The sequence below is a fragment of the Leptinotarsa decemlineata genome, unplaced genomic scaffold (genome assembly GCF_025532065.1).
Source record: "Leptinotarsa decemlineata unplaced genomic scaffold, Ldec_3_MD MMD2_P_RNA_scaffold_14, whole genome shotgun sequence".
Lineage (NCBI taxonomy): Eukaryota > Metazoa > Arthropoda > Insecta > Coleoptera > Chrysomelidae > Leptinotarsa > Leptinotarsa decemlineata.
This window is the reverse complement of record NW_027412528.1, coordinates 382,765-409,893: the sequence shown is the minus strand read 5'-3', so window position 1 is coordinate 409,893 and position 27,129 is coordinate 382,765. Positions and strand designations below refer to the sequence as shown.

Sequence of the window (27,129 nt, the reverse complement as noted above, 5' to 3'; positions counted from 1 at the left end):
AATTTAAGGTCCTACTGTTATTAGTAATTCTTGTAAACTTTGTTACTTTCTGAGATATACCATATGCATTGGAAAGTTCTCCAATCTTTTCGACATAAAATTCGTTAGATAAGAAATTAACTGTGCGAAAGTTTTTACAAAACATTTCTCCACAAATGTTTTCCAAATGATCCAACACTGTAGCATGACTTGGACTGCCTATTACCCACTTTATATCACAATATGTAATTGTGATAAACTTACACCAATAAATGTTTCTGTGAATAAATGTTTTATAATGTACGAATCCGTGTTAGGAATCACACGTTAAAAGGTGAGACTTCGTTAGTCCTTAGCTCGCACAAGTTTCTCAACCTGTGAGAGTTGTCGTTCGTATGGGGGCGACAGCTGATTAACGGAAAAACAGATTTTGAAACAGACAGATTTTTTAAATCAGATTCCCTTTCCTTTGTGCCTGGAGTCCGAATCACATATAACAAGTATATAATAACTAATTTCCAGTTCAAAGTCGTTGATATCAATTGTTGTTCTAGATTCACTGAGCAGAATCAACAAACATCTGCTATTAGTTGAGATTTATTTGCTAATAAACTTTCAATATTTAAATATACTATGTCCGAATTATATTCTAGTTTGATGGAGTTCCGGATCATTTTTTTGACTTATTTTGTACATTCTGTTTGCTACTTGTGATGCATTGTTTGGAACCTTTGGTGTATTAACGAATATCCCAACACCAAACCGTTATTTTAACACCTCGATATTTCGATTACCAAGTGATCATCTTCAAGAGGAAGATTAAACTTCCTCTTCAATCTCCCTTGATCATTTGGTGATCGAAACATCTGTCGAGGTGTTAAAATAACTCCAGTAATATTCATTCTGTTTGCTGTCAATTTTTGGAATACCATTTATATATTTTATACATTTTGAGTCATCATCCGCATTAATAAGATAGTTCAGTTTCATTTTCGATTGTTTATAGTAATTTCTTTGCTTGAGTGTTTGATCAGAGTATACTTTAACTGAGAGTAATTTTATTACGGTATTTTATTACCTGTTTTACAGTTTCGTTTGAAGCTAGTACAACTTTTCACGGATGGCGTTTTTCTCCCTCATACTTTCCGACTCTCAACACATTGAAATTCATAATATTTTCATCTACATGTGATAATAGCTTCTTGACTGTGCTCTGTTCTTCTTCAATTCTTTCATTTCTGTTGGTAATGAAAGATTCATCCATATTGAATATAACAACGTTATCTGCTCGCTTTCTTCTCTCTTTCATTTATTTTATTTTTAATACTACTCAGTTCATCCTACATCATTTTGTTTTGTTTTAGGGTATCAATTTCTTTCTTCGAATTTTTAACTTCATCCTTAATATCCTCCATTTGTCTGAGCCGCAATGGAACTCTCTTGAATGCCTGACGACATTTAGGATGAAAAAAAAACAGGGATCTATTTCGTAACACAGCTGCCCACACTTTGGAAGCTGATAAATTTATATAGTTATCAGTTGCATCCAAAAGTACATGAAATCTATCACAACTTATTATTTTTCTTTTTCATTAATTCATGGTGGAATACTCTATCATAAAATTGAAGTCAACGAGTGGGGTAGGACCTAAGTCAATAGTCATTGGATCGTTGTATATCCTAAGCTGTACGTACTGCATATGTAAGAACTTGCTGAATCACTGTTCATTATGAGAAAAAGTTAGATATTTTCGTTTTATATCATTTTATTCGTTCAATTTTAATTTTTTTGCTTATTTTTATTCCTTTGTAAGTTTCTTTTTGGGGTGTTTTTTCTTGATATAATTTTTATTTTCAGCAATCCTGTTTCAAATTTTCCATTTCATTTGTTATCTCAAATCGTGTTATATCATATTAAACAATGGAAGTCCGAAGTGATGAAATTCAACACAAAAACATAGTAAATGGTAACTTCAAAATGTATGGAATGTATTCAAAATGATGAAATTATTTTTATGTCAATGGCATCTTACCTAAAGTACTTTTCTGATCCAAGAACGCCGGATCGGTATTTAGATCGGTTACATTTAAGCTGAGGTATAAGGAGTCAAAAAGTTCATAGTCGGGTGCTAAAATATGAGTTGTAGCATCATTCACTATCAAATCGATTTGAATTTTTCTGGAGTACCTGTCTGGACTATCAACATCAAGAAACCTGAAAAAAATTTATTGATTCTCAAGTAATACTGCTATAAATTTATTTTGAATCACTTGAAAAGAATTTGGTGATTACTCACTCAACTTGATTTCGAATAGTATCATTTGTCATGTCTAGACGACGGGAGTTTTTCAAAGCGTAAGACTCTTGCCAGTTAATTTCAACCGTGAGATTAGCAGTAGTATCCACATCCGAAGCTGTTATATTTGATTTTAGCACTATTCCTTTATCTTGATTTTCTTCAACGCTGATAGGGTCGCCCTAAAAATAAGTTTGAAAATTTCCGTGAATATGTTATTCATCACCTAGAAATGAGAAAGACTTCTAATTGAAACTACAGATGTTCAGTTAGCTCTTGTTGCTGAATCCGTGTATATCAATTGTTTCTTGCAACCAGTTGTTGCTCACACACACCCACCTCCTATAGACTAAATCCGGAGACCCAAACCAATTCTATAATATCTGTTCATAGGACAAATAAAAAAAAACTTCTTCCGTTGCCTTATCGCCTTTGATGATGTCTACTGCAGCTGTAGACGAAACGCCGAACATAAAAAAATATGACGACTATGGCCATCAAGCCAAGAATATAGCTTTGACATAATAGGACCGGTTTTTAAATAAGTGAACCGATTATCAATGATGGAACAATACATAAGGAGTCGAAAAACATTATTTGTCTCATGAGTACGTTGTGTGTGTGTGTGTGTGTGTGTGTGTGTGTTTGGTTTCGGATAGATTTGCGTCTCAAGCAGTCAAATTATCTGAAGTTTGGGTTGAATCATGTTTGAAGTTTTGGGTTGCTCGATGTTTCAACTGAGACGTCAAAGCCATTTTCAAGAACTGGAGATTTGACGCCAGGGTCTTCAATCTACCTAAGATCGAGAGATTGAGTCCTCAGGCTACGGTTCTGTCCTCCGAAGTGAGATGGGCCGTACCGGTAGTGTGAGCGAGGTAGTGAAACGACAGTGTGACCTGCAGCAACGTGGTGTGAAATGTTGGAAGATGTGCAACGGGCAGTAATGATCTAACCTCTGTGAATCGTCTCATTTGTTGAGACAGTCGAGGTTTTTTCAATTTCAATAGCTGGAAAGTTTTTCCGGTGGCAAAGGTTTTGGTATTTTCGGAGCTTATTGAGTAATCTGTTTCATGATGTTTGAAGAGGAATGAGGCTGGGTCTGATTTGTGGACAGCTGGCTCATATTTATCACGGAAAGAAGTGTAATGAGCAAAAGAGTAATTGTCGACCTGGACAAACCGACAAATCAACTGTAATCGAACATGCTCTCAGCAAAGAAGGTACTCACATTATCTCAATCGAAAATACAGTAATACTCGATAAAACTCAACTCACTATCAAAATATCAGAATCTCAGTTACAGCATTCAAAACAATGGGAACAATAACTCAAGCACCAATTCGTGCACTTTGACCATTACCTCATCGCCTTTGGTAATGTTTACCGCCGTAGTAGACGAAACGTAAGCTTTGAAAACTTCAGATCACAACCAAAAAACCCAGAAAAAAACTTCACACAGATTTTTTTTATGTACCCACGTTTGCATTTTTCATATAATGATAGAAATGTCACTGTAAATGAACTACAGCTGAGAATAAATTGAATCGATTTTTTTCAAAAGAATGATTGAAATGAATAGTGCTGAATATAACAAAATATTATACATTGATTAATAGGCTCAACAATTATGGATTCTACACAATTGCATATGCAGATGACATAGTTATCTTACAGGCCGTCAAAGTTGTGAACACACTGTGCGATAGAGCGCAGGATGGGCTCAAATTAATAGAAACATGGTGTAAGGAACACTCACTGTCGATCAATCCCAAGAAGAGTGAGATGGTCCTTTTCACCAGGAAAAGAAGTTTATCGGGCTTAAAACCTCCCGAAATCTTCAAAAGCAAACTAAACTTTTCTGAAGAGGTGAAATACCTTGGTACTATCCTCGACAGGAAGCTAACATGGAACTCTTACCTACAGAGTAGAACAAAAAAAGCATATGTGGCTTATGAGCAATAATAAGACCTATGTTAACGTACGGAGCCATTGCATGGGGACCGAAAGTTCCACAAGCAACGCCAATCCAAAAATTATATTAAATGCAGAGACTGGCTTGTTTAAACCTCACAGAAGCTATGAGAACAACACCAGCCGCGGCAATGGAATGGATTACGGGTCTGACCCCTCTGGAGGTTTGCGTTAATGGTCATGGTACGATTGCGCACGGCTGGTGCAAACCTCGAAGTAGAAATGGGTCAATTGACGCTGGGCCTATGGCGGGAAGCGCTTACTGCGCAACCTCTGCTGCAGGCAACCGGTGATGCAATTGAACCCAGGTTTGTGTTTAATTAACCCTACAAAATACAAATAAAACAGAACACAGACTCAGATGCTACAGACGCAATACACATATATACAGACGGCTCAAAAACCAAAAAAGGCACAGGATGTGGAGTGTACTCCAGATCAGTAAGCCTAAGGTTTAAGTGGGGAATAGAAAAAATACCAGCGCGCTCCAAACAGAACTGGCTGGTATCTCAATCGCCACAAAAGAAATAACTAGGAAATGAATTTCTGACAAAAACATAACAATCTGCACTCACAGTAGACAAGTCCTATTAGTTTTGAACAGACAACGTGTAAGCTCAGGGCTAGAACTAGAGTCTCACCAAGATTTAGCCAAAGCCTCGGTAGATATTAACATTATCCTGAGGTGGATTAAAGGACACGACAGGAGTAAAGGTAATCGCAATGCCGACTCTTCACCTAGGAAGCGGCTGGACTAAGAATTTTAGGACCCAGTGGCACCTACGGCCTCATGACTTCGACAATTGCGGAACTAGCCAAATGTTACACCCATGCTCAATCCCTAAAGAGATGGGATGAAATCAAAGGATGCAATCTTGCCTATGTGAGTGTGCCCGGAGTTATCGTCAATAAGAGCGATTTTTGGCCTACACCTGCCGATAGAAAGGAGATGTCTCCCAGTGACCTGTCCACTTTCCTGGAAAGAACAGGAAGGACGATGACCTAGGAGGACAACTCCTCGGGAGTATGTACAATGGGTCACATGTGGTCTAAGTGCTGTGGGCTTACACTCACCCTCTCTACTCTACAGATACAGATAGACGAAACATAAACTTTGAAAAGTTCAGATCACAACAAAAAAAAACAGAAAAAGCTTTCACACATATTTTTTTTATGTACTCACGTTTGCATTTTTCATGTAATGATAGAAATGTCACTGTCAATGAACTGCTGCTGAGAATAAATTGTATCGAATTTTTTTCAAAGGAATGATTGAACTGAATAGTGCTGAATATAACAAAATATTATACATTGCCGGGATATGTAATTTTCAAAGAAAATTTGCAATCATGAGTCTTGTAAAAGGATTGTGAAACATTATATCTTACCGAACTTATTGTGGGAGCTTTATTATTGACATCCTCCAGATTTATTGTTAAAGGAACTGTTGCACTGTGCCCCACTTTATCTGTAGCTTTCACTTGAACGAAAACTGGATTGAGGGTATCGTAATCGAAAGCTTTGTCCGACTTAACGGATATTATTCCTGTTTTTGAGTCGATCGTGAGTATATCTAGTACGTGAGAGGAACCAACTAGAGTATGACTGAAAGGAAAAGATAAAATTACTTCAATATTTAACGAAAGCCATAATTTTGTTAAATTCAACTGAACACGAATTTGAAATGGATGAAACTGAATTTTAGCACTTTTGACCCTTTATAACTTCATAAGGACCCTCTGTAAGGAGATGAGTAGAATTCTTGGTCTTTTATGCGTACTTGGAAAATTCTTCCAGTGTGATCCATTCCATCGGGAATGAACCACACGACAATTTATAAACTCCTGATCTATGTGACAGCAAACTCTCGTCTTTGTTATTTTTAATACGCTACTTATACCTAGTATGTTGTATTGAATTAACTGAAATTCACAAAAAAATTCATTATAGATACTAAATTTGTGATTTTGAAACCTCACTGTTCTTGAGTTTTGCAAATGATATTATCTTGCATGAAAGAGTAACCTCAAAATTTCACAAAAATTAGGTTAACGTTGGAATTTCAAGATGAGTCAAAAAACTTGGAATTAGGATGAAATGAAATATATTAAACCAAACAGTTTATCTTACATTCATACAGTGAATTCTACTCATGAAATGTGATAAATAATCGAATGTGTAATCAACGAATCGAATTATTTGTCACATTTTTCATTGCCATTTATCTGTATAAGGGTGGAGAAAAATTCCTGGCTTTATCAAAAGTATTGATCAACAGTTTTATTGATGCTATTATGATAATAATTATATCTATTTTCTCACAATCAGGACAAAAGTAGAAGAGGAATACTTTGCAAATAAATACTTACTCTAGAATTTTATCTTCTGCATCGCGATCTGTTGCACAAACTTGTATGATTTTTTGTCCCTTTGGCGCTGTTTCCTTTATTGTAATGGTGTATTCGTCTTCAGGAAATTGTGGTATTTCATCATTATAATCAATCAACTCAATATGAACTGACATCTTATCTAGTTTCTTCTTGTCCAAGACACCTTTCGTCAAGACCTAGAAAAAAATTAGAAAGAACAAAAGTTCAACATTTTTTCTCGTTAGAGATCAACTGATCTCATGTCAATTACACACGTCAATACTATTTACTTTATCTGACTTTCAAAGCTCCTAGGATGAACTATGTTAACTTTCAAGTTTCTATCAAGACAGCCGATTTGTGTTTTGCGAACATGACGCAGTAATGGTTGGTTTAAATATTGAATTTTTTCAGTGAATGCATATAATTTTCAATTAACTACTCTGATAATGGGTGTATTTTCCGGAGTTTATTTTGAAATTGATTGCTTTCTTCCTTTTTTTTTGGAAGATTTTCACATTTTTTCGTATAAGAAGAAGAAGTAGAAAGTCAAAACCTTTCTTTCCCAAAAATTAATCTCTCCTAAAAATATAACTCTTTTAATGTGAACAAGATTCCTATGACTGGGATTGAATCAAATAAGGACAAACTATTTCAAATAATATTCACGAGAACATGAAAAAACAGTTCAATCTCATGGCTGGTACGCTATATTAGTTTCAAAGTGATGCTATTTTCATTATTTTTTTAGCGAACATTTTCATTCGTTACCTATATAATGATCATGCAAGAAAAACTTGTTCGCCATCTTGAGTCATACTCCATATTTGTTTTATGGTGACGTGTTATTGTTTGTATCATTTTCTGCAAACCATTTCTTATATCACCATTATCTATATCGATTGTGTGCTCAAAAAGTGGTCCATCATTTTGACACCAACCTTAATCCCATATCATAGAGGCTTAGTAAAAATTAACCAGTAAGTTCACTCCCACTACTTTCATTCATAAATTCAGAAAGTTCTCAGTGACCTCTAAACGAAGTGCGGAGCCAATTTCGTTCTTTTGCCATAGGCGTGTCCTCATATAAAAACGAAATTTAAGGATATTATAGAGGATTTTGTGGTGAGTTACTTATAACCAACTTCAAAAACTAAAAACAATAATAACAACAGCGAACATAATATTTCCGACCGTTTATTATAACTAATCCAATTCCCCTAGAATCTTCGAATCCTTCGATACTATAGCACTAAACGCATTGGATGAGAATCTCATCCTAAGAGCGGTTGAAGAAACCCGGCAACCCGGGCGGATCACGTGGTTGCATTATTTTACTGTGATGCAGGTGTATCGATATCTTGGGCGGTTCGCCATATTCAACGAAGAATGGCGTTACGTATTGTTAGCCGATCTAAATATGCAAAATTTTAGCTTAATCGATTGAGGCATGCATATATACATACATACAAAGCAAATTAAAAAACTTGTGAAAAATTATCCATTTAACGTAGAGGGGGTATTTTTTCTATGACACAATTATTATGGAGAACTGATATGGTCAGTACATCATTCCCCTATCAATATTTTTCACTTGGTTGTAATTAGGAACAACTGACAGTTTACGATAAACAAAATTGTCATTTTGTTATGAAGGAAGTATTTTTTCTTCTATGACGGCAAATTTTGAAGGACTGAAACTTCAGTATTCAGAACATCATCCATCCATTAATATCTTCCATTTGGTCGTACTTGAAGACAATTGACACTTAACGGAGGAAAAAATGAACATCTGACGTAGAGGAGGTGTTTTTTGTACGACACCAGTATTGCAGAGGACTAAAAATTCAGTGTTCAGTAAATCTTTTCTCTATCAAAATTTCTTACTTGGTCGTAATCGGAAATAAATGATAGTTTATGAAAAAAAAATATACTTCTGATCTAGATAAGTTGATTTTTTATGAGGCCATCATTATGGAAAACATCCGCGATTCTTTTAGAAATTGAAGAAACTCACATTGAATTTGATATCCTTCCATCCTGGTTTTTCATAGTCCAGATATGTGACATTCAAAACATTGATGAGAAATGATGAGTTACGTAATCCAATGTTGGGTACTACAATGAAGGCCACGGTATGGTCATATTCACTGTGTTCATCTTTTTCCAGTTCGACTGTGAATTGAGCATTTTGTCCCTGAAAATTTTTCAAGCATTGATTATGAGTACATAACTGACAATGATTAGTCTGTAATATCACCATAGATTTGATGATGATACTAAAATTGAGTGGGGAGACGTTTAACTAAATAAAGTCGTAAATCAACATTACATGCCGTTTCTTCTGTCATATGAAACATTGTTTATATTCTAAACCGTAATATAAAGACAATTAAATAGGAAAAAGTAACTTTGACTAGTGCTGAAGCCTTTGAAAAAGTTTAAAAAAATTATAGTAGAATGAAAGCCATGGAGAAAGGAAGACAATACAACGAAACTGAAAGGAACAATAAATGACGACCGATTTGAGGTCGAGAAGAGAGAGGGAGTGAGATTTTAAGAAAAAATTGGTTTATCTTGATTTTCGGCAAAACTACAAGTCGTATGGGAAAAGTTGGATGGAAAAGTTGTAGGTGATAAAAAGATTTACAACTTTTGTACCCACTCTGTTTTCAGATAATCCCAAAATTTATGTGAATAATTGAAATAACACGGTTTTTGGTTTTTAATTTTTATTTTTTTTCCCCAAATTTGGTAGAAACCTACCTTATCATGTATCAAACACACTGCCATTTTTTGGATTTGAAATATTTATTTTTTCACCTTATTTTGATTTAATATCTAAAAAGCAACTTAATTTTCAATCGAGAATAAATGTGTCAAAATATCTGCTTTTCCGAAAAAGTCCGTGGGCTTTTTGTTTGTTGAAATCTCTACTTTCTGATAGTGTAAAAAAATATACGTCACTATGATAAATGTTCTCAGAAAATGCAAAAATAAAAAAATACTCGGATCGAAAAACGTTATTTCAATCATTATGTCAAATTTTGAGCTATTTATTGAAATTAACACTTTAATTACTCGTATAACGTAAGAATCCATGTAACATTATTTTGATTCAATATCGAAAAAGCACCCTAATTCTTAATAAAAAATTAATGGGTCAAGATATCTGCTTTTTTAAAAAAAGTTGGCGGCCTTTTGGTTCGTTGAAATTTCTACTTTCTGATAGTGTAAAAAAATATACGTTACTGTGATAAATGTCCGCAGAAAATGCAAAAAAAAACAAAAAAAAAAAACGAATCCAAACATTTTTTTTTATCATTATGTTGAATTTTGAGCTATTTATCATAATTAATACGTGTTAGTAATCACACCTTGAAAGGTAAGACCTCGTTAATCCTTTAATCTGTTAATCCTCGCACAAGTTTCGACTTCTGAGGGTTGTCGTTCGTAGGGGCGCGACGTTAAATCTCAGCTCTACGAATTATTTGTGAGTGTAAATGGACCAACGCATTCTGACGGCATTGTGCATATCGTCGACGTTGGATTTTTACTGCACAAAGTAATTCGGCAGAAAAAATGAAACGGTGGAAGAGATTATGAATATATATTTGTGTTATGTAGAAAAACATTATGCAGCAGGCAGCTATATAGTTTTTAATGGGTACCCCAAAACTGAAAAATCAGTTACTGTGACAACAGTACCAGCAGTTAATTCAACTGAAACAGGAGAACATAGTCGTAGAAATACCTCGGACAATATTTCAGAGTTTAATCATCAAAACCATACAAAAATAATATGTTTGCAGAAAAAAAAATTTCTAACGAGAGAAAGGACAGAATAATAAAAACGTTAATGGAAACATTAAAGTGACAAGGATTTTCCTGTAAACAAGCAAAAGAAGATGCTAACGGTCATATAATTAATATATCGAAAGAAATTGTCAGTGATACAAATAAAACTGTTATTGATGTGGGTCAAAATATTGATCTTTTGGTTCTTTTGGTCCCTTTGAATAAATCAAATTCAAAAAGCCTTGACATTTATTTTCTTAAGCCACGTTCTGGAAATGTGAAAGATCAATTTTCCACGTCTAATAGTTTTAAATATGAATCTTTCAAAAATATCGTTGCATTTCTCCATTGATTTTCAGATTACGATACTAACATTTGGATTTACCAGGAAAGGAAAGAAAAGTATCGTAAATTAATTATTAGACGCTGAAAAATTAGTCAAATTTGACCAATACTTTTTATAAAAAAATTAAAACAACGAAGGTATCGAAAAAAATGGATTACAAATTATTCAATCTATTTATAAGTGTGAAAATGATTATGAAACACTATAGCAATTAACATTTCGAAAATTTCAATTGGCAAAAATAATTTTTCATTTCGGCAAATCTCCCACCCACAGAAGGTGCAACAGAACATTGTTACAGGGCATATTTATCAGCTTCATACTTGGCTGGGTCAGTGACGGTTCGTGCATTGGAAAACAGGGGTCATAAAGACTATATAAACACAGAAAAGCCCGGCGGAGGCGCGAACATTTTTTGGGGTACCCCATCTATTTAAAGCAAAATACGTAAATATTTGCATAAATGCAAACAAAAATTGTGTATTGCCGAAAATTATACGCATAAAACTGACGATTAAAAAAACAAAAACAAGGAAAAAGGGTTGTCTTTGAGTTATTTGATATAAATGAACTCTTCTCAGTCAATAAATAATACTTTTCTCTTCTAATATAACAGTTTTGAACTTGCTACAAATATTTTATAAACACAAGTACTTAATTATGCTTAAAAAACAGGTCTAAAAGTAAATTTTATTGTCCATCAAGAACCAACGGGGAGGTGAGAGTCGTGTCTTGCCAGGAAAGGAAAGTAAGAATGGGGTAGGAAGGAAAGTTAAATCTGGTTTGTTTAAGTGAATTCACAAGGCACCCGCAAACTTTTATTCCGCGGTCATTCAAGTTCAATATAGTCTGCGAGGTTCCCGCATTTTGAAAGGTGAATTGAAAGGTGTATTTTATAATTTTGGATAGGAAGGGAAAAAATAAAAAAAAAACTGAAAGTAAACATAACATTCGTTCTTAACCAAGACGATATAGCTGTCGCTATATTTTGTTTGCTAAACAATTTTAATTTACAAGACGAAAATATATGCTCCTTAGATTCAAAATGTCTTTCTGTAGAACGAGGAAAATTTTTTAAATCGGAGTATCCTATTTTAGACCACGTTTGGTATTCGGTTTGTACGGAAAATAAAACACAGGGCCAACAAAAAAGTTTTTCTCGTTCAATGGAGCCGGTTAACCAATCGCATTGATTGTACCAACTAATATTAAATCCTCGATTTTGTTGATTATCTGACGCTTTTATTGAAATCAAATTTGATTGCGGCCTTCCCAGAGTTTTAATAATGTAAAATTTATTATCATAAGATAAAGACTTAAAATTATTTGTCAGCAACCAATCGACTATATTGCCAGATTTTTCAATTTCGTCCAACTTATCCATAATAAATGAAAAAAAAAAAACTTACCGAAAAGTGAAAACCTGAAAACACCTTGAAATTGAAAGAAAACACTTCAAAACACATTAAAAATATTACCTAAAAGCACTGCTATAATACAATACTGCCTGTTTTATACACAAATATTATCAAGAAACACTAAAAGGATTTACCAAAATATTTTTCAGTCCCGGTCCGTCACGGCATCCCGTCCGAATAAAACGCAATCGTACACTAACGGAGACCAACTGGAGGCTAGCCTTCTCTAACGCTATAATTTCTGCAACTAAAATTACAAATCGGGACGTATATCGCTGGTTGGTCGGTCTCGCAGAGCTTGTGTTTTATAAAACGGTCGGAGGCTTGGCTCACTTGCAACGTATGGCATTTATTATTTCGGGTTGAAGGTTCATTCATTGTTCGTTCATGGGCGGTGCGTTTTAGGTTTGTTGATGCAGGATACAGTGTGGTACGTACTACGTAGTAGTGAGTTTTTCGGGCATATAATGTATTTATATTAAAAATCAATGGTAAAGTTATGATACCCAAGCATTTTCAGAAAAAAATAATCTTAATTATTTGTCACTATCTTTTAATTTATTGCGATGAATAGCCTCAAATTTTATGGGGAGGCTAAGCATCCCTTGCCTCCTCTGAAACTGGATGTAAGTAACAGTTTAAAATGTAGCTGCCGAAAACATGGTTTAAAATGCACAAATTTATGCTCAAATTGTCATGGCTATAAAAAATGCTCTAATGTGAAAAAGAAGCCTTCGAGGGTGTTAATGATTCAGATGAAATTGTGGATGGAAATAATATCGAAGACGAAGATGGTGATGGTCTTGAAGATTTCGAAGATCTGCTAGAGTCGGAAAAGTTTGTCGAGTCTGACGACAAAGGAATGCCATCAAAGAGACTAAAACTGATGTATTAAAATATATTATAATGAATGGATAACATGATCAGTAACAAAAGCACGAATCTATGGCAAAAATGTTATCAGAATTCAATAAACTAGCTTCTTTACTGAAACGAAATTGTAGCAGTCACATTTTTTAGATGAAATTTCCCTCAAACAACTATTTTCGCATGTTTTTTTTGCAATCTTAATATTTATGGATCTGCAATTTTTTGTTTATCAATGTGACATGGAATCTTACGTGATACGAATATTTGAAGTGTTAATTTTAATAAATAGTTCAAAACTGAACATAATGATTGAAAAAAACGTTTTTTGATCCAAGTGTTTTTCGCTTTCTGGATAGAGTTTTTTCGTTCGTTTTTTGTACTTTCGGAGAATATTTACCATAGTATATTTTCTTACACTCTCAGAAAGTAGAGATTTCAACGAACAAGAACTCCACCAATATGAACTAATAGATTATTCTGACTGAACTATAATAGTTAGATACATATAGGGCATTCCAATTAAACTTTCCAATCCCCCCTTTGAGTCAGAAACGAACATGTAATCGAAAATTTCAAAGAACACGTCAATTTTTATTTCTAGGGGGTCTAATTCTGATGTGAAAATCATACCCAAAACTTCACTCCCCTGCGTTCAGCAATTACCCCCTCTATTTTCTCAATGACATGAGGGGTCAAGTGATATATCATTTGAAAGGTCTTTCATCCCTCTATTACCTCCATGATTTTTTACGAAATTGGTTCATTCGTTATTGAGAAATTGAATGTTTAACGTTTTATTTAAGAAAACTCAGAAAATTCGCTGTCGTTCATTTTAACGAGAAGATCAACAACGAATAATTTCAGTGGAAACAAAATCAACGGATAAATTGTTCAAAATGACCTCCACCTAGTTCCTTACAATAATACAGTCTACTCTCGAAAGTGTTTCGTACATTATTCAAGATGTCCGGAGTCAGCAAGCGGGATTCCCGAACAATTCTCTCTGGCAGGTCTTCTAGATTTGTAGAATTTATTTAATTAGTAATACAGGGGAGGTTTTCGTTGGAACGCCCTGTATAGACGCGCGGACTTTTTTGAGGGTAATGAGTACCATACACTTGTAATAAGTATATTATTTTACTGTTGTTTTTGCTGAATGATTTTTCGAGGTAATTTTTTTCTGCATTAGGTTATATTATTGCAATTTTCAAGGAGATCTCTGAATCTTCTGAATACAAAACATAAAATATCGTCACTACAATGTAATTTTCTACAGATGCCTGAATTTTTCAAGTCAAAATGTAGATTCTGAGTTTATTCATTATGAACATAATATCAAATGGGAAAGAAAGTTTTTGGCTTTCTACTACTCCATCTTGATACAAAAAACAAGGATGAGGGAATCTTCCACGGAAAGGAAGGAAGTAATCAATTTTAAAATAAGTAACTCTATACATGGATGTGTAGATCATGCAAAGAAGTAACTTTCAGACACAAACTGAAAGAAAGTCCTCCTGAAACAGCTACTTCCATATAAACATTGAATTACACGAAAGAAAAAATTCTTTCGAAACAAATACTTCTATATGAACAGTGAATTATACAGAAGATACTTTTCTCTACTCAGTTTGTATTTCAAACATTCGTTGTGGAAGATTCCCTCATCCTTCTTTTTTGTATCAAGATGGAGTAGTAAAAAGCCAAAAACTTTCTTTCCCAAAAATTAATCACTCCTAAAAATATAACCTCTTCAATTAAAAAACTATCAAATCTTTTCTCTTCATAATATTCGTATAGTATTTGTGTGATCTTTCATATCTTTTATACTGATTCAAAATTGAGATAATTTGATAAATTCAATTCGAGAAATATTGTAAGTGTTCCAAAACACTTGAGGGAATCCTCGCTGTTTCAATGTGTACTAAATTATATAAGTTTTTTTTGAATTTCAATTCAGTTTATTGTCTCAAGAAACAATAAATGCTGATGTTATGTTATGTTGTTTGTTTAAAATATGTTTTTCCGTCAACCAGTTATCGTACTCCTACGAACGATAACACTCAGAACTCGAACCTTGTGCGAGCTAAGGACTAACGAGGTCTTACCTTTTAACGTGTGATACCTAACACTGGACAATAACTAACTACAAAGTATAATAAAATAACAGAAATAAGATATTGTACAATGAACACATAACATATCTTGAAAAAAAATATTGAAATGCCGTCAAATGATGAAATTGGTTACAAAAAGTATATATTGAAAAGGAATTCAAGTGTGATAGGAATAAAATGCAAACTATGAAATTCCACTAATTAGATCTTTTTTTAATGGATACTTAAATTTTGTAATAGAATAGTGCTTCTTTATTTTCTCCGGAAGTGAATTATATATAATGATCCCATCGTGATATATCTACTTTTTTCCAAAATTTGTTTGTATATTAGTTTTTGACAGTAATTTGGTTTGTCTTGTGGCATGACTGCGATGTCAAATTCGAGTAAAATTTAAGTTTCATATCTTTGTATTATTTTTAACAGAAATGAAGGAAGCAGCTGATTTTGAGTTTACAGAGTGATGTCTAATAGATAGTTTGGTTTATATGAGTTGAATGTTGGTTCCAAATATGGTTCCAAATGTTTTTTTTTTCGGAGGTTTGATTATAGATTTACTTGCTGTTCCCCAAACAGACATAAGAGAGTGCAAATGTGAATAAATGAGACTGAAATATATATTTTTTAAAATTTGAAAGGTATAAAGTTTCTAATTTTGTAAAATAATTTAATGAGGGGATATATTTTCTTTCTAATTTTTATTTCATAATGATCATTTATGACCTTCAATCTGTTCTATTTTCCACTTACCGCATCAATATCTTGAATGAAAATAGTAGTATTCAGTCCGCCATTGTAATTTTCCAAAAAACTTATACTCATCGTTTTCTTGGAATTCTTCTCAAATGGTATTGTCTCATTATTTCGATCGATTATATATTCAATTATCGGAGGATTATTATCAATGTCTGTGATATAAAAAGTAATAGTATTATTTGTTTCCCAGTCTGGTTCCTCGGCTACATAAGCTGCTATCTCGAAGTTGTACGTGAGAATATCGTTTTTATCCCTATCTATCGGACTGACGTGGATGGTTCCATTTTCTTTATTTACACTAACGTACTTAGCTGAAATAGAATAATGAACATTAGTTGATAAATCACTTTTTGAATAATTGGAAAGACCAAGCAGAAATTGACCAAACTCTTATACAAACTATTTTCAAAGTGCATGAGTATTTATTATTTTTATCCTCGTCTCTTAGAATCGGATAATTTTTTTTTATGACTTGACTGTAATGTTTTATGAACAATTAAGAATATACGATTGGTATCATAACAAATGTTGACCGCTCTTCGTTTTATTACATATATTCCTTTATTGAACTTTGAATCAGACAAAGCAACATTGACTGTTTGTGGATCAGACTGTTAAATTTTAATACTTTGTCTTGTACGATTGATGACCTATTTATTTTGTAGAAATTCATATTGAATATAGGATAAAGAAAATAGCTTCCGTCTGATTTCTACTAAGATTTTTATTTGTTACGACCGGTTCCGGTTTGTTAAATCATTTTCAAGTAAATTGAAGTATTTTTCCCAAACACATTGTTAGAAACACGATTTTTGAATTTATGGTAAATTGGCATTCACAGATATTAATTCATAATTATTCCACCCATCCAAATCAAGATGAAGAATCAGTTGAATATAGAATGAAGAAAATAGCTTTCGTCTGATTTCCACTACGATTTTCATTTCTTACGACCGGTTCCAGTTTGTTAAACCATTTTCAAGTGAACTGAAGTATTTTTCACAAACACATTGTTGGAAATACAATGAAATAGTAAATGTGCTTTTGGTACCTGCAATAGGTACTTGAAATAAGAAAATATTACCTGAATTATCAATACCAAAACAATAAATATTCAGAAAATAACCAACTATTGATCTCAAAAACTATACTTATGGATTGGTAAAACTACCAATTATCCTACCCTAGTTGTCAAAATTAACGAATTCAAAAGAGAAGAGTTGCATAGTTCTAGTTGTTCATTGAGGGTTTTTATACAGTTCATTTATTTCCGATGTTGCCAACAAATTTATCTCCCTTCCTTTAGTGCACTTATGGAGAATTATCATGTTTTCTTTATTTATTGTATGGTTATTTTCTTGTAGATGTCCATATATAGCTGATTTTTCATCTGATAATACATGCTCACTTTATCTTATGTTGAAATTTCTGCCTGTCTGGCCTGGTGTGAGCTGCTGAACAGTCACCACATTCTAATCTATATATACTCGAAATTTTTTTGAGAAAGCTCTCCGAAAACAAAATCTGTTTCTCAATACTCAACATAATAATATCACTTACTAGTGAAAATAATTTAGGGGACATAATACTCAACGCAAAACCCACAAGGGATAAGAGAAAAAAATTGGACGTATATATGGACTAGAATGTGGTGACTATTCAGCAGCCTATACATTCTAATCTATATATGCTCGATTTTTTTTTTTGAGAAAGCTCTCCGAAAACAAAAAAATCTGTTTCTTTATACTCAAAATAATAATATCACTTGCTAGTGGAAATAATTTAGGGGACATGATGTTCAACGAAAAACAAATAAGGAATAAGAGGAAAAAATTGGGCGTATATATGGACTAGAATGTGGTGACTATTCAGCAGCCTATACATTCTAATCTATATATACTCTATTTTTGTGAGAAAGCTCTACGAAAACATGAAATCTATTTCTCAAAAGTCAAAATAATAACATTATTTACTAGTGGGGATATTTTAGGGAACATGATATTCAACGCAAAACCCAAAAGAGATAAGTGGAAAAAATCGGGTAGACAGGCATGAATTTCAACATGAGATATCGTGAGCATGTATCATCAGATAAAAAATCAGCTATATATGAACATTTACAAAAAACAAACCAAACAATAAATGAAGAAAACATGAAAATTCTACATACGTGCAATAAAGAAAGTGGGATTAATTTGTTGCAAGCATTGAAAATGAATAAACTGTATAAAAACACCAATTCGAAAATCCTCAATGCCCAACTAGAACTATGCAGCTGTTCCCTTTTGAATTTGTGAATTTTGACAACAAGGTTAGGATCATTGTTAGTTGTACCAATCCACAAGTATATTTTTTGAGATCAATAGTTGGTTATTTTCTGAATATTTATTGTTTTGGTATTGATATTTCAGATAATATTTTCTTATTTCAAGTACCTATTGCAGGTATCAAAAGCACATTTACTATTTCATTGTATTTCTAACAATGTGTTTGTGAAAAATACTTCAGTTCACTTGAAAATGGTTTAACAAACTGGAACCGGTCGTAAGAAATGAAAATCGTAGTGGAAATCAGACGAAAGCTATTTTCTTCATTCTATATTCAACTGATTCTTCATCTTGATTTGGATGGGTGGAATGATTATGAATTAATATCTGTGAATGCCAATTTACCATAAATTCAAAAATCGTGTTTATTTTTGTCATTTTGGATTCGTACAATCATTTTTATCTATCTCTATATCGAATGTGATGAATATGCGAAAATAATCGATGAATTGAAATAACCTATTCAGTTGTCTATTCGTTCCTGTTTAATATACTAAAATGTGTTCGTTATATCTACCAGTATACCAATACAAACAATTTTTCAAAAGCAGGTTAATGTGTAAATTGATGAATGTAGCCGTACGTGGTAGGAAATCATAATGAAGAAAAGAGAATTGAAACTTTCTACGTTTTTTGCCCATTTTATTTGTAACTAACGTTACTGTAGTTTCTTCCTATGAGGACGTTTTCAAACTTATACATTAAACTAACAATTATAGCACCCCTGTAGATAATACTAGAGGTACTTGGCTTGATTGAGTACCTGAATTTACAATTTACAATGCGGATGTGGTAATTTGAAAACGAGCGAGTATACTGAATCGATTTGATCATTTAACAGGTTGCACCCGCAATGTTTATTCTCGTGAATTTTCAAGGATTCTAAATAATTAAGTTTGTAACCCTTTCTTGCATAGTGCAAAATTTCCGTATCGTTTAAATTCGGGAACTTGTGGTTGCATGCCAAGGAATGGTTCGAAAACGTCGAATCATTTTTTGCTAGTCTGAAGGACCTTTCATGTTCAGCATACCGTTTTTGTAAATTCAAGTTATTCTATATTTTTCATTCCATATCCTCCATGAAATTTTTTAGCGAAAGGATATTTGGAAGGTTTTCCATTATGGTATTTTTAAAAAATGTATAAAACAACACGTCGTTAAACTGTGAATAATTTTGTGACAAACCCGCACTCAGCAAGACTAATATTTTTTGTATTACTACAGGCAGTAGTAGGCGCTACATTCTGAGAAATATTATACTATTAAAACGAAAACATTGTTGGCATATTGTTGCCATATATTTTAGCATAATTTTTCCTCATCTGTTTAGTATAATTTCCGAACGACACTGCAAGTGACAGATTAGCGCAAAAACGTCAGTCATTTCTGAGAATTAAGTGCCTACTATTTTGGAATTATAGTAAAAATGATTGATAGAACTTTCGTCTAATATATTTTCTACAACACTAATAGTTCCATTTGGAGAAATACTAGGGAACAGATTGTATACAGCTTTAGAAATTACCTTATATATTTTCTAGAATCAGCAATGATAAATATTAATAAAAAACAATGAAATCAAAGATTTTACTACCCTCTATAAGGTAAACCTTTCATCTACGACAAAAAATTCATTTTTTGACATATACTCAAATAGGATCAATATGTTGAAAGAAAGTCATTTTTTGTGGAGGAAAATCAGTTTTTCATATCAACCTTTTTTGATTATTTTCACCTTTCACAATCTGAAAAATATGATTTCGTGATTCCTTCGACATCTGTCGAATCGTGAACTAAAAAACAGCAATCAGCAAAGGAAAATATATATTTGAATTTTCTCCATTTCGGAAGTCGGAAGCAGATTTTGGCCTCCGAAACGTTAAGATAAGTATTGTACTATTTCTTACAATAGGCAAAATTATTGAATACAAGTTACTGATAAATGAAACATTTTTCTTTGTGAAAAATTTTACGTAGTAACTTATCGGGGTAAACTGAAAAGTTTGCCCTTTCTACACCTGTATAAGGTGATCCATTTTAATATTTTTGAAATATTTTTCAGATTGTGGAAGGTGAAAATACCCAAAAAAGGTCGATACAAAAAAGCATCAATATCTGTATGAATAGACAAAAATAAACATAGAGAAGGCATTAAGTATTGATACATTTTTCTGATGCTTTTAAAAGAAATATGTTGTTCATCACGCCCGTTTTCCAATTTATTTCCGTAAACTAAAATATTCTAGAGAATATTGAAGCAACTATATCTTCATGTCCCAAAAAATCAGCACACAGATTCAAAATATCCATTCGATATATGACAATACTGAAAGGATGCAATCTTGCCAGGATCACCCTTGGCGACCCTGAGAAGCTGGCGCCGTAGAAATATCTGGCGATGACCAGGAAAAATCTTCTTGGAAAGGACAGGATGGACGATAACTTAGGAGGGCAACTCTTTGGGAAGTTGTACAATGGGTCACATGTGGCCTAAGTGCTGTAGACCTACACTCACCCTCCCTACTCTACAGATACAGATACAAATGACAATACTGAAATATGAATAATCTCCATTTCCACATTTTATTTGTATATCTTACCTAGAAAATGAATTTGTATTTGAGTAAATAGGAAGATATGTTATGTATGGCATTTTTCGAAACAAAACTTGGTTCATATGATTTCACAATTATCAGAATTGATAGCTCCATTGACAATTCTGAGAGTTACATATAAAAATATGAACAGAACTCACCTTCCTCATCATCTTGTGATATCACTCTATAGTTGATATCTTTATTCAAGCCTACATCTCCGTCTCTTGCTTTCACAACGAACGTCTGAAAAAAAAAGAATGGCAACTAAATAAACATATATATATATATATATATATATATATATATATATATATATATATATATATATATATATATATATATAAAATGAAACAATTAGTGGACATAACACTCCAAAAAGGGGGGCAAACCGCGGACACGTGTTCCAACAAGTGTTGCCCACTTTTACACTTGGCTGCACCGCGCTGATGATGTACAGTATTTTCCATTTTTTTTTTGTTTATTTAGTTGCCATTCTTTTTTTTTTCAGACGTTCGTTGTGAAAGCAAGAGACGGAGATGTAGGCTTGAATAAAGATATCAACTATAGAGTGATATCACAAGATGATGAGGAAGGTGAGTTCTGTTCATATTTTTATATGTAACTCTCAGAATTGTCAATGGAGCTATCAATTCTGATAATTGTGAAATCATATTGACAATTCTGAGAGTTACATATAAAAATATGAACAGAACTCACCTTCCTCATCATCTTGTGATATCACTCTATAGTTGATATCTTTATTCAAGCCTACATCTCCGTCTCTTGCTTTCACAACGAACGTCTGAAAAAAAAAGAATGGCAACTAAATAAACAAAAAAAAAATGGAAAATACTGTACATCATCAGCGCGGTGCAGCCAAGTGTAAAGGTGGGCAACACTTGTTGGAACACGTGTTCATTTGAAAAGTAACCTAAAAGTATTTCAATGTTTTGAATTGACCTACAAAAAAAATTGCTGAGGTAACTCCAATGAATTTGAAAATATCAAGAGAATGTGTGAATCAATTTCAGGTGAATCTCGGCAAGAGAAAAGTCTCGCAGAAAAGAAGATCGGTAAATGCTGTAGAATGTTGAAAAAACGGAAAAAAAACCCGTTAGAACATAGCTTGATATTGGAGAAAACAAAAAGGTGTTCAAATAAAAGCCAATAGAAACACATTTAACTGCTCACAATTTTGAAGCAACAGAAAAAGCCGAAATTTAATTAGAATGCAAAGAAAATATCATAGAACGTGTATATACGCACTCGGTTTTGAAATTGAGAAAGTTGCATTCCGTCAATCAAGAAATGCATATCATACATGGAAAAGTAGATGAGAGTTCTTCTGAAGGCAGCAGCCTTTCTCAAGAACAATATATTCAATGGAGTTGGGCATAGGATTAAAGGATATAAAGGTTTTCTGGCCAAAATTTGATTCCATGGATTGTTAGATCATTTTGTATATTGCTCTCCAGCTTTCTGAAAGAAAGTTCCTTGCAAGTGACCGTCGATGGATATCTTAAGAATACTTTTAACATCAACGCTGGTGTTCCCCTAGGACCCATATTCTCTTCAACCTTCTTTTTATTGTATATCAATGACTTATTGAAAAAAATCAGTAATTCAATATATTGCTTTGCTGACGACAACACTCTTGTCTCGACATTCCATTTAGATTCCTGGAAATCGGCTATGGATGCACTTCTTCACCGGCAGCAGGAGGTTGCATATCTTAATGAGGATCTAGATATAATTTCGAATTGGGGTGAAAGTAACCAGGTTCAATTCAATGACACGAAATCTCAGGCATCGGTTTCCTCCAAATAGATAAATGTCTCCAAACCGTATATATTAATGTCAGGACAGACAATTCCGCTTTCTGCTTCGATAAGTTTTTGGGGGTTGAAATAGACACCAATATGTCTTGGCACAATCATGTCGCTGGAGTTGCAAATGTTGCTTCTCAAAAGCACTGTTTCGAACGAGAAAAATGTACACACCTCAGCAACATTTGATGCTTCATGAAGCTCAGCTCAAAACTTATTTGGAGTATTGTTCTCATTTTTGGATCTCCGCTCCTTAGCATACCCTGAAGTTGCACCACTTGCAACCTTGATAGTCTGGAACATCGAAGAAAGGTTGGAGATTTGTATCTCTTTTATAGATACTTTTACGTGGGTTTTTAAGTGACTTGGCACATTTGATTCCACCAAGACCGGTACATATCAGAAACACGCGACGGTCTATGGCTGCTCATTGTTTTGACGTTCAACTCAATACACCTCAAACTCCACTATTTAAGAACTCTTTCATTTGGAGAACTGCGTTTATGTGAAATAAATTTCCTGAAAACGTTTAACGAAATGAATTCAATCTCCAGCGATTCAAATCCAATATGGATCGTTACTTTCGCACAGGCAATGCTTTCAGAGCGCCTCAAGGATTTTCCTGTGGTGCTTGTGTTTTGTCCTTAAAAAAAACGATCAGATGCTTATCAGATCAGTGAATAAACGAAACTTGCGCGAGAGATTATCAGAACCAAAACATCGTAGATCCGAGAAACCAGATCAATGTAGAGAAGTTTATGTCAGTTACTTCTACGATAGTTCAATAATTCTCGATATACACGACAATTTTGTTTGTTTATGTACCCATTCATCCAGAAATGGGCCTCATCGCTGAATATGATTTTTCGATGAGAATAAGGGGCAGTTGCCAATTGCTCCAGAGTCCATTAAGCGAACACACGTTATTTTGTATGGTCATTTACGCTCAGTTCCTGGGTGCAGACCCAAGTCACAATGAAAATTCGCCAATTTGTGGTTTGAGAAAGGCTGAGTTATTATAAGCGACACGAAATCGTCTGCCTTAGATTCTGTTGCACACTCTCACAGACAGTAGCGATGTTTTCAACAGGTCTTGCGTTTTGTCAACGTACGAGTGTTGGTCGATCATTTACTGAACCAGTAAAAATTTATCCACCACATTGCGAATGGTTTTCTCGGTAGGACGGTTATGTCGACCGTAAAATGGACGAAGAGCGCGGTACGTTGCCCGAACAGAACAACAATTTCGATTAAACAATTTTATTATTTGCACGTGTTTTGGAATCTTATATCCGTCCATAGAGATTTGGCAAAACAGATTGAATAACTGACAACTAATTTGACAGATGTAACTTCAACAAGATGGCCGTTATCAACTGTGAAAGTTCGGAAGTCCCTAATGGAAGACCCTTTCAAAGAAAGGAAATACACAATGAGTGGGGAATGACTGAAGACCCTTTCAAAGAAAGGAAATACACAATGAGTGGGGAATGTAAAAATAGACGAGTAATAATTGTTAGGAAAACAGTTTGGTATGATCTGATAGAGGGATGAATTAATGAATTAGTTAACCAAGGTGTTATGACCGGGTCTTTTGGTCTTTCTATCACAACGTGCATTGATATGATATCATTTGTATCTAGATGATGAGATCTTTCGGCCTTATAGATTCATATGCATGAGTACTTCCAATCCCAAAATAACACCATTGAATCAATACTAGTCATACTTTAATTATATGTTCCTATACCTCACACCTTACATCATCTGTAATGCTTGAGAAGTCATTAACGTAATTTCACCATAAAATTGTTACTCTTGCAAACTCTTGATTACATTCAGATGACTGATAGATGTGACTTCATTACCAAAAACACTAGATGCACTAGATTTAATGAATTAGTTCACCAAATTATCCAAAAGAATAATTCCTCCAGGCCAGTCTCAACTTACTCACAGGTTAATGGTAATGAACTGACATCTATCAGGAAACAACTACTACTCTCGCTAATACTACGAAGGGCGTTGGATTATATCCGGTAGGTGTAGGTAAGTTGATACTGGCCTGAACCAATTGTTTTTTGGATAATTTCATTTACAGCCAGTCTCCAAGTATGCCGACTCACTTTATGTGAATTATTTTTCATCTAAATACATTGGCAATATACTTCCTTTTTTAAATGAATTATTTTCTCGTACCATGAAACAAAGCATGCAGGTATTTGATTGGATTTTTGATTATATGAATATTTCGAAAAATTCTAGTTTTCTTGGAAGCTCTTCACTAACTCAAATCATCGAAAAGTGAGTTGTCGATAATGTACAAAAAAACAGAAAATGAATAGGAATTATGATAAAAAATATTCAAGAAACATTTTATTGTTTGGTTTTCACTGGACAGTCTACAAAACCGCAACACGATGATGAATAAAATAATAATAAAATCCAAATCAAACTACACTATTTTGAAGTTTTTCGATTATTAATATCCACATTTGTCTTCGGGTGATAGTGTGTGTGTGTGTGTGTGTGTGTGTGTGTGTGGTTCAAAATTTTTTGGCTTTGGGAGAACCAATTAGCCAGACTGTTTTAATGAAAAACTATTTGAAAGTAACATTGAGTAGTAGCTCAAAAATAGATTTTTTTCCTCGTTTTTTGCTTTTTGAATTTTCATTTCTGTTTGTTTTTGTATTTTTTTTCTTTTCTTTTTTGTTTTTGCAGTTTGATTTAATTTTTTTGTATTTTTTCTTTTTAAATAAGTGTTTTTTCTTGATTTGTTTTATATTTTTGGTTCCCTTAACTTTTTTTTTTAATATTTTTTTTTATTATTTTATATAGATTTTTTTTTCAATGCGTTTGTACATAATATGATTCAATTTCTGTTTACATTTGAATATATTGTTAGTAGTACTATAACTATATTTACAATCAATCATTCATACTTTAATTTTGCATCTTATTAGATGATTGTATAATAATTTGTATATATTTCTGTTGTTTGAAGTTAACATACAATTTGAGTTTATTGGAAAAAAGATATTATGAAATTTCAATTCAGATTAAAGGGTATTTATACTGAGGATGTGGTGCGAACACTCCAATATGATGTGATTGAGATCGCCATAAGAGGATTATCTGTTAATCCAATTTTGAATTTGTATTTTTTGTCGCTCTCTTGTTCAAACCATCTCTTTCCAATAATCTTTGGGAAGAGTTGTTTGAAGTTTTTGCCTGTCCGAGATTCATTGACTTGATTTTGCCAAATTTCATTCAAATCTTTCTTGTAAATTCGATTCAAATCGGTATGTGGAATAAAGGTGTCAATGGACTCTTCTCCTGTTTCAGTGGCTTGCTTTGCTAATCTATCTACTACCTCATTTCCTTTTATTCCGGAATGTCCTTTTATCCAAATTATAGATATCTTCTCATTTTGTAAAAGAATTGATTTATGGGCTCTGGCGATTTCCATTTCAGAAAATTGATTAGGATTTCGGAAATTTTTCAGTCGATCCACGGCACTTTTGCTATCAGTGAAAATTATTGAATGAATGCTGTTTTGTGTCAGAATATATTGCATTGCCAAAAGTATGGCATTCAATTCTGCAGTGTAGATGGATGCTTCATTTTCTGGTGAATATGCAAATCTCTGACTTTTTTTCCGCAATCATCAATCCGTTTTTGTCCATTCACTTATTTACATTTTTCATCTCTCTCGCCAAGTATTCAAGTGACTTTTCAAAAGACAAATTTTGTGTGTATATGCAAATGTCATCTGCATATTGTATTATCTGAGAGTCTATTTAAATACATTTTTCTAAGTCTCTTGTATATAATATATACAGAAAAGGACTCAGAATGCTTCCTTGGGGCATTCCCAAAGATGTTTTACGAGGAATAGAAATAGTTTCGCCAATTTTCAAATATATTTGTCTTTCTGAAAACAACATAACCAGAAGGTAACATATATTTTTTGGAATTTTGGTTTCTACAAGTTTTTCAAAAAGTAATTTCAACTGAACATTATCATAGGCTGCTTGAATGTCTGAAAATGCTGCTGTAGTGGTTTTAATTTCCGTAAATCCTATATGAATATCCATAGCGATCTGAGAAACTGCTTCCTGGGTAGATCTGCCTCGTCTAAATCCATATTGAGATGCAGGTAATATTGATGTTCGTTCTAACCAATGTTCCAATCTGTTCTTTATTATCCTTTCGAAAGTTTTCAATATACAAGAAGCAAGCAAAATGGGTCGATAATAATTTTCATCATTTTTAGTTCTTCCTTGTTTATGAATCGGCAGAATCAAGTAGTCTTTCCATTCATGAGGAATAGGTATTTCATTATTCAATATTTGATTAAAAATGTCTAGAATGGATTTTTTGTGTGGTTCTGTCATGTGGGATAGCATGAAGTATGAAATATTGTCCTTGCCTGGGGCAGTGTTATGTGTGTGTTTCAAA

At 33.3% G+C, this 27,129-nt stretch overlaps 1 protein-coding gene across 1 annotated transcript in view; it reads right to left on the bottom strand.

Annotated features, from left to right (window-relative positions):
- Positions 1–27,129, bottom strand: part of LOC111505336 (cadherin-AgCad1) — a 129,441-nt gene that overhangs the window by 80,588 nt on the left and 21,724 nt on the right. The window contains exons 8-14 of the mRNA XM_074176293.1: positions 21,560–21,644; positions 15,913–16,229; positions 8,634–8,813; positions 6,617–6,813; positions 5,636–5,852; positions 2,277–2,458; positions 2,013–2,194 (exon numbers count right to left, since the gene is read on the bottom strand). Coding sequence (XP_074032394.1) covers positions 2,013–2,194; positions 2,277–2,458; positions 5,636–5,852; positions 6,617–6,813; positions 8,634–8,813; positions 15,913–16,229; positions 21,560–21,644 — 1,360 coding nt within the window. The remainder of the gene's footprint in view (positions 1–2,012; positions 2,195–2,276; positions 2,459–5,635; positions 5,853–6,616; positions 6,814–8,633; positions 8,814–15,912; positions 16,230–21,559; positions 21,645–27,129) is intronic.